A 14605-nucleotide genomic window follows, 5' to 3' on the forward strand; every position below is an offset into this window, starting at 1 on the left:
ATGCATTTCTTGTTTATATAGCCAAGGTGGCAATGCCACGAGTAAGAAATTAATTGATTATCTATTCGAGTGCGTTCATTGCTCATTTCAATATTGAATATGTCACCTGATATAGCCAACGCGTAGATGTTATTGCATAAAGTTCTAGTGCCATAAAGAACATCATTTAAAGTTATATAACAACAATTGTTACTAAAAGTTAAATGTAAACATTGTCTATTTAAACAAGAAATAGAAACAATGTTATTTATTAATACAGGAACAAAATAACAATTATTCAGCTCTAAGACAAGTCCACTAGGAAGTTTTAATAAGTATGTTCCAATGACGACTGTAGCAACCTTTGCTCCATTCCCAACTAGCAGACTTGATTCTCCCTTGACGAGTCTTCTGCTATTCCTTAGTCTCTGTATGTCATTATATATATATATATGAGTTACACCCAGTATTCAATGTCCAAGTGTTTGAGAAAATAGCATGACAATTAATAATGAAAATACCTGAAGAAGATGGGACATCGATACGTTATTTTTGGACTCAAGATAAATCTTGCAATATCTTCGCCAGTGTCTCATCTTGCTACAATGATGGCATGAGCCCTTTTGTGTTGGTTCTACTGTCTTAGCCTTTTTATTCTTTCTCTTAGCCTGATGTTTTGGCTTCCTCTTGAACCTTTCTTGGAGGAGTTTATTAACATCACAGTTTTCTGTTCACCTTTAACAAAAGATTACACAGTCTTGAGGATATTAATCATCTCGGGGATGATCAATTTCAAATTGTTCATCTGATAATTTATCACAAATTGTGAATTACTTTTCGGCAAACTATGTATAATTAAGTCAACACTTAACTCATGATGCATCACGAAATCAAGTGATGCTAAATGCTCTATATAGTCATTTATCTTTAGTACAAATTGTACTGCAGACGAACCCTCCTACATCTTTGAGCAAAACAAAATCTTAGAAACCTCAAACTTTTCGGATCTACCTTACTCATCAAATAGCTCACGAAGATGATAGCCAATATTATAAGCATCCAAATGCCCATGCTGCTTTTATATTTCAGAGTCATGACGACTAGCATGACACAACTTGTAAGTATAGAATCATCCTTACATATCTGATGCACCAGCAATTGGTCCACAATTGCATCGGTATCAAGACTTGTGGAAAGAGGTTTATCAAGGACATAAGTTAACTTCTCAGCTTTGAGAACAATTCTCAAACTTTGAAACCAGTCCAAGAAGTTTGACCCAATCAGTTTGTTCGAGTCCAAAATTGAACGTAGATTAATAGAAGTCATAATTAAATGATTAACCTAAAAATATAAAAATGAAAATGTATGAGAGACATAATTTTATTTATGTAAATAATTTACATGTAATAAAAGTCCGCTTATTTATCAAATTTAAATACTTTTATTTTAAATTTGGGATGGTAAGTTTTCCCAAGTGAGTTGATATCCACCATAGATAAAAACAACCTTAACTTTGGCTAACAAGTCATTCTTAACTATAACAATATATAACAAGTTTACCGATTGCATATCGTTTATATACAACTATCATATTATGCTAGCAACTAATTGATTTTTACATAAACATCGAATTGTTAACACATTAATCAGTATACATCAAATACATATCACCCAACTTCACCTCTATTCACATTAATCATGATTTTAATATAATAAATAAATGTTTTAAGTTTCAACTAACCTCTTAGTCATAAGATTTTATATATATATATATATATATATATATATATATATATGATTTAAACATATTTAATTTTAAATATTTATCCTGATTCCAAGGCAATCACAATGTCAAGCTAATGAATAGCATTTGGCTCTTTTCAATGTTATTCAATATTTTTTTTTATAAAATAGAATATGGCATCATTATTTTTTTTATTAAAAACATGAATATAATTTGTCAAAAATACGCATATAGATAGAAAAAAATACATATCATATTATGAAATACTCTTCCATCTGTATCAAAAGTATTTTACAAGTAAATTCTAAGAAAAAATAAGAATATTATAATCATATTCAGACTTTATAGCCGTTAAGTAAAAAAGAATTAATTTGCCGTTACTTACTAATTAAAAAATAAATAAATTTTTAAAGTATGATATGAACATGACATATTCTCAATAAATTAATTATTTAAAGATCGATTTCCCCATTCATTTTTTAGCCTTTTTTATTTTTAATGAGCATGATATATTCTCAGTAATTAAAATATTTTAAAATTAAAAACCTCTAATTGCCGAATTATTTATTGAAACAAATTACACGTAACAAACTAATCTTCAACTACGAAAACGGAAGAATGAGCTGATCTTTTGCTAAAGTCTTGTAAAAAGACAAACTATGAGGGGTAAAATGAAATCCTCAACCAAATATTGTTCCTCTGTTGATCAATGATTTCGATCTATTAGAAGTATCATGATCATCCCATAAGAAGGATATCACAGTAGAGGCTTATGTGTAGAAATAGACAATTTCTTTGGCACAACAAAGCAAATGGAGGAATCAACAGCCCAAGGTATCGCGTGTGAGAATGACTCCGAACGCATGGACCTTGGGTATCGAATGCCAAGTTAGGGATCCTCGAATTAGGATCTGCGCCTCGGGTAACCGCAAGGAAGAAGACTGAATAGAATGTAGGCAATTATCACAAATAACAACTAAATGTATGTGCCATCATTCAGTAGAGATGATTCCGGTGCCAATTCATCGGATTGATTTCTCAAATGTCGCTTCCTTTCGTTGAGTCCTATCGCCGCATGAATGGACGACACTAGTAACCTTAAGATTACTGTTCTAACAAGCAAATGCGAAGGCCACCGACAATATTGCATACTCGATATGCAGTGCCCCCTCGAGGAGAATGCTTTAACAAGCAATCTAATATGCAGATCTTACAGAATTGTCTAAAAATAGCATATCGCAAACAAACATTTTATGAAGAAAAGGGAGATATTCGACATGTAGATGAGTATAAGAAACTAGACTGATATGTTAACTGGAAAATATACTTTATGCTATTTATGCTTATTTTCAGGAAGTATAAGACTACTAGGCATGGCGACCAATTTGGAAACAAGTAAATATCATCCAGAAAATACACACGAGACGCTAATTATACGCTACCTGCGGCGACTGTGGTTTCCTCTATATGATGCTTCATTATTTGTTTCACCAATCTCGGCATTTCTATTAAAATCTTCTGGCGTATGACTAGACGATAGAGGTTGATCGTCTATATGAACATCAGAGCTTGATCTAGGATGAATTCTCCTCTCGTTTCTTGATTGTGGTTGGTGCCTAGGGGACATGAAGCCGTCAGATATATGATAAGAAGAGGTCTGCCAATTGCACTCATCCCCTGAAAAATCATCAAATTCATCATCACTTTCATCCTCATAATCCATGATACAGTTGCCAAAAAGCATTCTGTACACTTCCGAACGGATAGCGCTCATGATATCTGTAGTTTCCAAGGACCGTTGAAAACTCTCCCAATCTCGTTGTCTTTCTGGGTCAACTTCAGATGGTCGAGAATTCGGGTGTTCTCGTTTAGCATGTTGTTGTAGTTCCAAATAGTTGCTAGCATACCCACAATGCTTCTCTTCGCAGCATCTTTTCTTCATGTTGAGGTATGCCCGAGCGTTAACAACCACACTAAATCCTGTAACATCTCCTCGGCAGAATGGGCAAGTGAGGCCATCGAAATTCAAAGGAATTACTTGAAAGTTTTGTGGTGATGCCTCTGATGTAATTGAATTAACCATTGTGGTGGTGGAGACACCATTTGCATGCTTATACCGGCCGAGACAGTTTGAGAGAGAGGTATCTGTGTCACACATGAATGCCCTGCACCCTTTATCATACGAACTACACTTAAGAAGCACTGCATTGTGTGGAGTGTCCAAACAGATAGGGCAGACAATATTCTCAAACTCAGTGTCAAAGTGGCCGCCGTCTAAGGACAGAGATGTGGAGATTTCAGAAACCATAACTTTCCTATATGTGAAGAAGCTGATCCTGGCAGGATAACAGATAAATATAGTTAAAAAGATTGATTATAATTTTGTGATTCAAGAATAAATATGCATATATATTAAATCTAAACACTATTCCCACAGTAGATTCAGGCTCTAGTGACAAGATATGTTCTTCTCAGTCAGCATTTGGATTGATCAACAACTAGTCCCCATGAAACATAACTTCTTTATCTATGTAAATTCTACTTTTATAGTGTAACAGATGATTCTCCTTTAGTTTCCTTCTGTTAGTCTAACAAGGCAAGGTGTTTGATAGAATTGACCATTGTCTGCCAAAAAGGTATCTTTTCTCAAAAAATTAGTCTTGTGGAGTAATTCATGTTAACAACCTAATTAGAAGCATCAGTATGATAAACCAAACAAAAGAAATGTAAAAACACTTTGCTCCTTAAACCCCCCTGGCAGCACAGCCGAACAAGACCCCAACGATTCCTACAAGAAGAATAAGTTGCATAAAGAAGTACGAAGGGCCATGCCGAAAGTAAACAAGCCAAACATGAATGATCTCAACTCCTGAAATAGTCACCCTAAACTGCCAAAAAAAAAAAGGGCATCTTTTCACAAAAATTAGTCTTGTGAAGCAATTCAATTTTAACAGCCTAATTAGCAGCATCTGTCTGATAAACCAAACAAAAAGAAATGTAAAAACAATTTACTCCTTAAATCTCAATAGCAGATATTTAGTTAAGGAACAAGGTAAAAGTGCCCAGACAAACGAAAAATCAAGGATTCCTATGAGAAGAATCAAGTTGCATAAAGATGAAGTAGGAAGAACCATGATGAAAGTAAGCGAGCCAAACATGACTGATCTCAACTCCTGAAAAAATCACCCTAAACGGGCAAAAAAAGGTATTTTTTCTCAAAAATTAGTCTCACGAAGCAATTCATGTTAACAGCCAATTAGCAGATTATTAGTTAAGATACCTCAATATCATATTATTAGTTAAGAAATAAGGTTAACAACAAAACAAAAAATAATGTAAAACACTCAAACCTCAATGGCAGATTATTAGTTAAGAAACAACGAAAAGTGCCACTAGAAATCAATGATTCATACAAGAAGCATCAAGTCACAGAAAGATAAGTAGAAAAAGGCAATGCTGAAAATAATAACCCTAAACTAGCCAAAAAAAGTATCTTTTCAAAAATAGTCTTGTGAAGCAATTCATGTTAACAGCCTAATTAGCAGCATCAGTCTGATAAACCAAAAAAAAAAAAAAAGGAAATGTAAAAACACGTTGCTCCTTAAACCTCAATGGCGGATTATTAATTAAGAAACAAGGTCAAAGCGCCCAGACGAACGAGAAATCAATGACTCCTGAAATAATCACCCTAAACGGGCAAAAAGTATCTTTACTCAAAAATTAGTCTTGTGAAGCAATGCATGTTAACAGCCTAACTAGCAGCATCAGTCTGATACACCAAACAAAAAGAATGTAAAACACTTGGCTCCTTAAATCTCAATGGAAGTAAACAAGCCAAACATAAATGATTCATTCTAATCGCCTCTAATGAATCATGACGAGTTCATAGTGAGGAGACGGAACGAGATCATCGGACAAGGAAAACGAAGAACAAAGAGATCAAATAGAACAAGGAAAAAGAGGCTAACCGCAATCCGTAAAAGAGCGGAGCGATCCCTCAAACCCTAAGCTGCTTCGCGCAGGACGAAGAGAACGGAGAGGATTTGAGCGAGATAGCGAAGGCGGCGAGCTGGTGAGGTCTTAAGTAGTGCGCGACGCGAATTTGGGCTTGGCCCAACTAGTGAAATACTAAACTGATCCATAGGAATTTGGGCTTGGCCCAATCAGGTGAAATACTAAACAGGTCAGGTGAACATGTTTACTAAGGGAGATGGAAGTGATAGATTACATGAGATGAGAGTTATCGATCCATCCACTTACGAGTAGAAAGACATTATCATTCTTCCCAACTCATTCAATCTCAACAATCCTTGAATGACCTTATACGAGCTTGCCGCCGGCCATGAGCTTGCCATCTGCTCGCGAGTTCCTTGCTATCCGCAAAGTTGTCGATCGCTGCAAGTCGGACATTGGCCGTGAGTCCAGCCATGAGCTGAGCATTTTCTTTCCAATCTTGACAAAGTAGGAGGTTTGATGCATTATTCAAGTCAAGTCATAGTTAGTAAAATCGTGATCTAACTAATCCAAAAGTGCCAAATTGATCTAGTATTATTTTGAAACAAGTAGAGCAGTAAACAAGTCAAGCTGAACCGAGTTTTGAGATGTTTAAATTTATTTGATAAGGTATTCAAGTCGAGCTGAGTTTAAAATGAACTAAATTTTTGAAATGATTGTTCAAATTTGACTTGCTTTATTTTTTATGAGCTTGAGCTTGTTTGAATCTTGATTTGAACTTGGTTCGTTTAGATGTTATCAAGTTCTCAATTCAAGATTGGCTTGAACTTGATTTGAGCTTGGTTCGTTTAGATGTTATCAAATTCTCAATTCAAGCATGTTTGGTTGTTTAAAACTTTTAATTGTTTGATTGGTCATTGAACTTGATATTTCAAATTTATTTGTTTATTTTATTATTTATTTAACATATTGATAAGAGTTTTATTAATAAATATGGTTAGTGAATATTATTCATGAACGTTGTTCACGAACATTGTTCATAAACATTAACGAGCTGAGCACGTATGTGTTCAAGCTTGTTTGTTTCACTTAACGAGCTGTTCAAACTTGTTTGTTTAATTAATCTTATGTATATTGAACGAACATAAATAAACTCTTACCAAGCCGAACACCAAGCTTGTTCACGAACGCCTGATTTATTTACAACCTTAAAAACATGATCTATAGAATCCTATAGAATCCGTAAAGTTAATACAATTCTAATGATTTTGATTTTTTTTATTAAAACTATTTTATTGGCCTTTAAATCGGCACAAGATGTGGGCCCTTTTTAGCCAGAGGCCTCAGACCCTAAAGATCTGATTCTACCAATCCGATAATGACCCAATATTGACTACGAGCGGAGCCAATCTAGGCATACAATGAAAAAATAAATAAAGAATAAATATTATCATTAAACGAGCTCATTAGAGAAAATAGATAATCATTAGTGAAAAAAAAAAAGTATACAATGAATTACCAAGGTAAGAGTTATAGATAGGTACAATCACATCCAAAAATATACATGATATTTGAATTTTATTTGAAGCTTGAAAATATAAATAATTTTGATTCGAGCTCGGTTCGGAATAAAATTTGAGTTCAATTCAGGATAAAATTTGAGTTCAGTTCGAATTATTCAACCTTAATTTGAGTATATTTTAATTAAAATTGTATTAAAAAAATTAGAATGTGATTCGAGTCCAGCTCGCAATAGACTCGTTAAATAATCTAACAAAATATTATAGGTTTGAATTCGACTTAAAAAAATTATCAAATATCAAGTTCAACTCGAATTTAATAATTTCGAATATAAATCAGCTCACAAATATATTCGATTTATTTGCACCCTAGTTTTAATAATTTCGAATATAAATCAGCTCGCAAATATATTTGATTTATTTGCACCTTAATTGCCTACATTGAATTAAGATCCTAGCTCTGCCCCTATCGTAACTAATCCGATTCTACTGATCCTGAACACAAATCGGATTACGATCCTACGAACTTTGCTCCAAGGAAAAATCTGATACCGATCCTGATCACAAATCGGATTACAATCCTACGAACTTTGCTCCAAGGAAAAATCAAATACAGAAGTTCCAAATCTGTTCACCACTAGATTCGACAAGAAGAATCAAATGTATCTATTGAATTATTGAGAATATCTATGTTTAAAAGAGAGAGAGAAAAAAATCGACAAGAATGTTCGTTATCTACAAGATGTTGAGAATTTTCAATGAGCAATGGAAACTTGAAGTCTGCTTCTTCTATGGGGAAGTAAACTACAAGCGGTTTTGTGTTCATGAGGTAGGAGAAACTGAGGCTTTGCAGATGGGACACCAGTTTTTCAACCGAAGCCATTGGTCGATACATTGAACATGGTAGAAATGCTCGCACCTCAATGTACCCAACTCGTCGTCAACCATCCATTCTTCCTGAAAAAAGAGGAAACGCGTGAAAATGTTTCAAACTTGCAAGCGTTCGTTTAGCATGTCAACTCACACCGAAGAAACTATTACAAAACATGAAGATTCAAAAGATATTATTGGAAACACCTTCATCCTAGAGACTCAAAACTCAAAGTCAGACTATGCCGGTACAAAGGTCTAAACGGTGCTTTTTACCGAGATTGTAAAGACCTTAGGAATTGTTGCCAAGGTTTTGAATCTTGGCCTCGGCCTTCTGTTTTCCTCGAAAAAAATAACAGAAATTCTTTGCAAATTTTAATCAACAGGGTTTTACCTGGCAGATAGTGCATTTGACATTGCCTTCACTGAGAGAAGACAATCCGGGTATCGAAGAAATAGGCACATATTTGCTTCTCTTCAAGCATTTCGATAAAGCTTCCTCTGTGAGGGCTGTGCTTACCGTACCTATTTTCTCTCCCAGTGCTAATAGCTCCTGTAAAGAGATAAAAGTTACTGAAAAATGCTAATTTGTGAATCCTAACAAACATCCAGCCGATAACAGCCCTAATTTTTTTCGTTGTTGAGGAGAAAGAATAGTAGGTGTGTCAAACCATATGATATGTTTAACTTCCACTAATCCCGTGCCAATAAACCGTCATACTCATTGTAGATGAGATGTTAAAAAATGAAATGTTGATGAACCAGACTATCATACTTCACTATGCAACTCATACATTTCGACTAATATAGTGACAGAAAACAAATGCAGATACAACAAACCATACGAATAACATTTTCTGATACGACTTTGCCAACCCCCTACCTACTCTTCATTATCCATAAATCATCAAATCAGCATTATCTTAAATTTTTTATTCACAAAGAAGTAAAGCAAACATCTTCTGTAACTCGGAGGCGGAACAAACCTCATATGTCATGTTATCGATGTCCATCCTCATGTCTCTGTATTGGTCATGGATCAGGCTATCCAAAAACAAATGATTTCCAAGGAATGATAATTGCTGCAACAATAATAAATGGAGTCAGTTTTGTTTTTTATTCGCACAAGTTCTCCAAAATGTCCCATTTGATGTCTCATGCTTCTTTGGCTTTATGAAGTGGAAATAGTTATTAACATTAAACTATTTAAGGAGAAACAATTAAGAAAAACAACCTCATATGTCAAACCTTCATCTTGTTCACTCTCAAGTTCCAATAGCACCTGTATTCCATCAAACAAAATATGGATTTTCAAAAATATGGATCTTCACTTTGGCATTCAGACAACAAGAAATGGACACAAAAGAACTAAAGAAACACTAATTTTGGACATATCTTAGTTCAAATAAATAAAAAATCTGCTGGCAGTCTAAAGGTTTGTTTTCCTCTTTTCAATGTGATTTATATTTATCCACCCACCCTAAGGTAATTAAGTCATATAGGCTAAGATTATAATGAATAACCAGTACCTCAGCAATACTTTCAGTGTTTAAGCGTGGATAGCCATCTCTTAATGATCTTGATGATCTTTGACCAGTTCGTAATTCGCTTACAGGATCTGTTAGCATAGGCCCAGACTGATCTACTAGCCCTAAGGGTCTTGTTCTAATACTAGGACTAGGTGCATGCCTTGTTCTAACTGAAGCAACACTCATACTGGTAGACTTATTTCTGGATCCTCTTGAATTTTGATGAGAAGTTAAATTTTCTTGAAGAGTTACACTCAGACTTGAAGAACCCGTGCTTGATGAACCTGAATTTGCTCCCTTAGAGGATGAGGTAATGCTTTTGCCTCTGGACCCACCACTTCTAATGAATCTCCTTGAAACATTTTCGATTCTGCCAATAGCAGAAGCAGCAGAGTCGAGATTTGACATGAGAAGGTCAGATGCATCTGCTTGTCCAAGATTATTCATGCCATGCTCCTCGGACCTGGATGACATGTCCGGTAAAGTTTGTGAAGGGCTCATGGGGATGCCTCTAGATTTGCTTGAATTTTCTCCAAGTCTATATCTGGGATGTCTAGATACTTCCTTAATTGATCTGGAGCTCAATTTCATACTGCAGGATCCCACTCCTACAGTTGCATTTTCTGAACACCGACGAATCTTAGCAGATTCAACTAATGGTTTTAAAACGAGACAGGGTGATTTTTCTTTCTTCCCTAATCTTCTGTTGGAATCTAAACATTTTGCATCCAAAGATCTACTACTTTCTGCAACATTTTCATTAGATCTTTGCTCCAATCTAGGTTCTTTAAAACCAATCGAAGACAATGATTTGAATGAGCTAGAGCGAAGGGATTTTTTTTCTTGTTCTGCTACATGCTTCTTCGAATGGAGACTAGCACAGCATCCTAACCGGCTACAATAGCGGATGCTTCTATCATGGCACTTCTGTTCTCTATAAGTAATGCTGCATCCACCTTTGCTAATGATTATCCCACAAGCAGTCTTTCTACCCCTAGAATCCTCCATCATGTGGCATGAATAACCCGATCGTGAAAGATTGGAAAGCAAATTTGAGTTCTTTAAAGAGAATAACCTACAAAACACACAAACGATTTTAGTCGGCCTGTGTTTCCAAGTTCTAATTCAAACAAACATAGAAATACTAAATAACAATGGAGAAAAAGAAATTGAAACTAAAAGAAAAAGAGGAACTTGAGGCACAAAGTAAGGCACTTAGAGGACATATGAAACCATAGATCATTGGCATAGGTTATTCTTGTTTTTTGTCAGAACTTTAGATAGAGAGACTCGTTTCAAAAGTATTCAACTGATGCATCTCTTAGAGAAGCAAGGCATGTGTTTTGTGGTTCGAAATTTACTTTAGAAAGCAAATAATCTGATTCACATGAAGGATCAATCAGTTATCTACCATTTCCTGTATCATACTACCATTCATAATAAAGCAGAAATCCAAATATTAAATGTAATTGAAACTGCATATATAAAAAGTTCTAGAAGTTAAAGAAATCAAACATAAAAGCAACATCAAGAAAATTATAGCATCGACTTTTGTCATATTCTTACAAATTGTACTCAAATCCTCAAAAAAAAAAAAAAAATGCAACTTCATGAAAAAGGATAAGAATTGATTTCAATAGTTCTAATATCTGAAAGTAATAAATCAAGACGGTGGTAAAATTTCTTCCTCGATGAACATAGATTACCAAAAATTACTGCTATGCAAGTAAAAACATGGCAAATAGAAATCGATCAAGAGATGAGACAGCATCTGTAAAGGTAAGAATCACAACAGAAATGAAATAAAAGGAAACAGTTGTATCAGGGATGCTCCAATCCAAATTCAAGTGAGTTGGAGAAAATCGTAAAAGTATATAAGAAAAGAGATTCATCGGAATCCCAGTTTATTTATGAAAATAGAAAGGAGAAACAACAAAACCCACAAATTTCAGACGAGAAAACGCCGAAAGGTGGAAGCTTTGGAACGATGACTCGACCCTCTTTCGATCGTGCGATCGAAAGAAGAGGCGGAGAGAGGGAAGGAGAGAAGCTGACCTAGTTTCGCTTCTTGAAGTTTGGAGGAGAGACGATGGTGGTGCGGTCGCTCCACATATAGTTTTGAGAGACGGCGGGGAAGAGAAGTCGAAGGTGGTGGCGGTGGTGGTCAGAGAAATGGACGCCTCGGCTTTCCAGATATCCGCCGTCGGATCGAGCCCTGGGGCCGCAATAGTCGCATCGGACGGCGGGCGTATTCGTCGTTGGATAAAGGCGGTCCCGTGGACCGGTAACGAAGACGAACCGGACCAACATTCTCTATCGGACCAAGTTCATTTGGAAACTTTCAATTTAGTCCAAATTATTTTTATTTTTAAAAACGACTCCACTTATTGTTTCAGGAATTATGCCCACTGCCCCGAGGGCTCAGCTCCAACGGTGTCCATTGCCCCGATTCGATGTTCTTTTTTCTGTCACTGGGGATTTACGTCCTGATTACCTTGAATTTCGATCCCACAATTTCATGTGATAAACATCTCACCACATACCAACTCGAATAATCTGTGGAGTCAAATTAACGTCAAACATGGTCCAACTGATAAGTAAATCATAAAACTCTAGAAATTCTCATTATATCTTAACCGTGGGAGATAGGATCCTCTATCTCATTTTTTCAAGATGAGATCTTCTGTCCCGAAAACAGAGGATCCCTTCTCATCCATGAGAGCTTGGTATTATTTTTTTTTTTCTGAGCGATGATTTTTTTTCCTGATTTTGTTAACCTTACATCAATCAAGTAAATTTAGATTACAATTTATTTAAATTCAGAATTTGATTTTCAAAATATTTACCTAGATGTTGATGCTTTATAATGAAGATACTTTAATTTATTTTTAATCCAAGAGACGACGATATTTTTATTTTTAAATTGGCGTTAAATGTTCCACTTAAACCAATAAAATCGATAAAAAAAATATGAGTAAAAGGAAATAAATCCAGTAATCAACGGCTTTCTATATGGAAGGATTATTTGTCTCAACTCAAATCTTGTCCATTAGTATAAATTTAACATACCAATTCAATTATACTCTTGGGCGTGTAAGAGATGATATTATTACGATAAATCAGATAACATTAATCTTGGAATGACAGTATAGATCTTCTAAAATTTTTATTGATTAAGAAGTGCTTATGATAGATTGTTCAAAAGTCCAGTGATTGCACATCACATTTAGAAGAAAAATTCCTAAAAATTCACTGTAATTGAGGATCAAATCACGGATGCATAGATAATAATTTGATGTCTTTCCGTTATATCATAGTCCCGAGGGAGGAAATGATGAATCAAGTAATATCGAATCTAGACGACTACTTCGGTCCTAAGAAAGTTTCTCACTAATAGCTAGGGTAAATTAGAAAACTATTGCGATAGACGGTCCAAAAGTCTAATATCCCATAATTACATATTCTATTTAGAGAAATAAATTCTATAAATATACTATAACTAGAAATTAAATCGTAGTATAATGTGATATTCTTCTACTGTAGTATAATAGGAGGCGACATTATTACTTAGATATAAGCTGGTCCTCATCAAATGATTAAAGCGTAAACTTATTCAATAAGGGAATGATATTAATATATTATTGCACATTTAAGGCATGCAATTAATTACCCATCACGCAAAATTAATCCACATTACTTCAATTAAAAACCATCAACTCACACCTTTACTTTATTTTATTTTAAAGAGATCTAATTGATTAAATGGTAGCCCACTACTTTTCCTTTGTCCAACTCAACACAAGTCTTTCATGGTGGGCAACCCCCTTCCTTTAATTTTAGTTTAGGGCAATATATTAAGGGTCCTATTAAACTTTATATGCTGGCCGGCCCTGTGCTATATTTTTTTTTGTTATTTTATTTCAAAAGATAAGACATCTTCATGACATGTGTAAGCCTTTGCTTAAGCAAATATATATATATATATATATATATATATATATATATATATTATGATATGTGAAGAATAAGATTTAAATTTAAATTTATTTGTGTATACGTTTTCAAAACTTATTTACGTAATTGACTTTATTAAGATTAAACTAACATAAGTAAATTGAACACTAAAGTGTTAAACAAGCCGAATTAAATTTTAAAATTTAGACTTATTTGATAAGATAATTATCGAATCAAGTCAAATCAAACTTAAAATAAACTCAAATCGTTAAATGATTGCTAAGCTTGATTTGATTTTTTTATGAATTTAAATTTGTTTAAGCTTAGCTTAAGTTGGGATCATTTAAATATTATCGAGTACTCAATTCAATTGTTAGAATTTTTTATATTTTAAATTTATTTGTTCAATTTAAAATTTTCTTATTTTTATTTAGCAAATTGATAATAGTTTTATTGATGAAAATGATTTAAAAATTTTATTTATAAATATTATTCACAAATATTTAAATTCAATTACATAAAATAGGTGGGTGGAAATGATAAATCAAATGAGATTAAAATTCAAGTTAAAAGACATTTTTTGAATTCCTTAATTATTGGCCCAATCTTTAGCAATAGTTCTATTCTTGGTTTCTATCATATGATTCCATTGTGTCGTTAAAAGAATCAACATGACAAGAACAACTCCATGAACTACCTACAAACGCACAGAGAAAAAGTGATCCAGGACAAAATAAACACTAGGACATTAAATGCAGAGTCCTAAGGAATTGATAGTGCAACGAAGATCCTATTAATAGGACATTAAAATTATTGAATTCAATCAAATTCATAATATTTTATTTAATTATTTATGAGTCAAATTCTAACCCAACTCTATTAATGTTTATAAATATAATTTATGTAAATATGCGAACTTAAATTTAAATCATTTTGAACAATAATTCAATTCTTCTCAAATCAAAGTTCAAACGACCAGAACCGAACACGAACTCAAATTTCATTTCGAACGAAGCTCGAATCACAATCAAAGTTCAAATATCGACGCAATCAAG

The 14605-nt window shown here is 34.0% G+C and overlaps 2 protein-coding genes across 2 annotated transcripts; both read right to left on the reverse strand.

Annotated features, from left to right (window-relative positions):
* Positions 1-2933: 2933 nt before the first annotated feature.
* Positions 2934-5784, reverse strand: LOC122035371. Its single transcript, XM_042594780.1, has 2 exons — positions 5692-5784; positions 2934-4059 (listed from the first exon to the last, which is right to left on the reverse strand). The coding sequence occupies exon 2, from the start codon at positions 4029-4031 to the stop codon at positions 3162-3164; it is 870 nt and encodes a 289-aa protein (XP_042450714.1). The 5' UTR covers positions 4032-4059; positions 5692-5784; the 3' UTR covers positions 2934-3161.
* Positions 5785-7860: 2076 nt separating this feature from the next.
* On the reverse strand, positions 7861-11803 carry LOC122035209 (probable E3 ubiquitin-protein ligase RHG1A). The gene is made up of 6 exons (XM_042594622.1): positions 11652-11803; positions 9597-10671; positions 9302-9349; positions 9054-9149; positions 8462-8620; positions 7861-8154 (listed from the first exon to the last, which is right to left on the reverse strand). The coding sequence occupies exons 2-6, from the start codon at positions 10605-10607 to the stop codon at positions 8020-8022; spliced, it is 1449 nt and encodes a 482-aa protein (XP_042450556.1). The 5' UTR covers positions 10608-10671; positions 11652-11803; the 3' UTR covers positions 7861-8019.
* Positions 11804-14605: the final 2802 nt, after the last annotated feature.

Source organism: Zingiber officinale, chromosome 11B, assembly GCF_018446385.1.
Source record: "Zingiber officinale cultivar Zhangliang chromosome 11B, Zo_v1.1, whole genome shotgun sequence".
NCBI classification, from domain to species: Eukaryota; Viridiplantae; Streptophyta; class Magnoliopsida; order Zingiberales; family Zingiberaceae; genus Zingiber; species Zingiber officinale.

What these genes read in the sequence shown, in the direction of transcription:
- LOC122035371 (XM_042594780.1), bottom strand. Translation starts at nt 4,031, where the DNA reads ATGGTTTCTGAAATCTCCACATCTCTGTCCTTAGACGGCGGCCACTTT.
- LOC122035209 (XM_042594622.1), bottom strand. Translation starts at nt 10,607, where the DNA reads ATGATGGAGGATTCTAGGGGTAGAAAGACTGCTTGTGGGATAATCATT. An exon ending in TCGATAACATGACATATGAG is followed by an intron (nt 8,621 to 9,053) that starts GTTTGTTCCGCC and finishes ATCTCTTTACAG; the next exon opens with GAGCTATTAGCACTGGGAGA. An exon ending in TCAAATGCACTATCTGCCAG is followed by an intron (nt 8,155 to 8,461) that starts GTAAAACCCTGT and finishes CTCTTTTTTCAG; the next exon opens with GAAGAATGGATGGTTGACGA.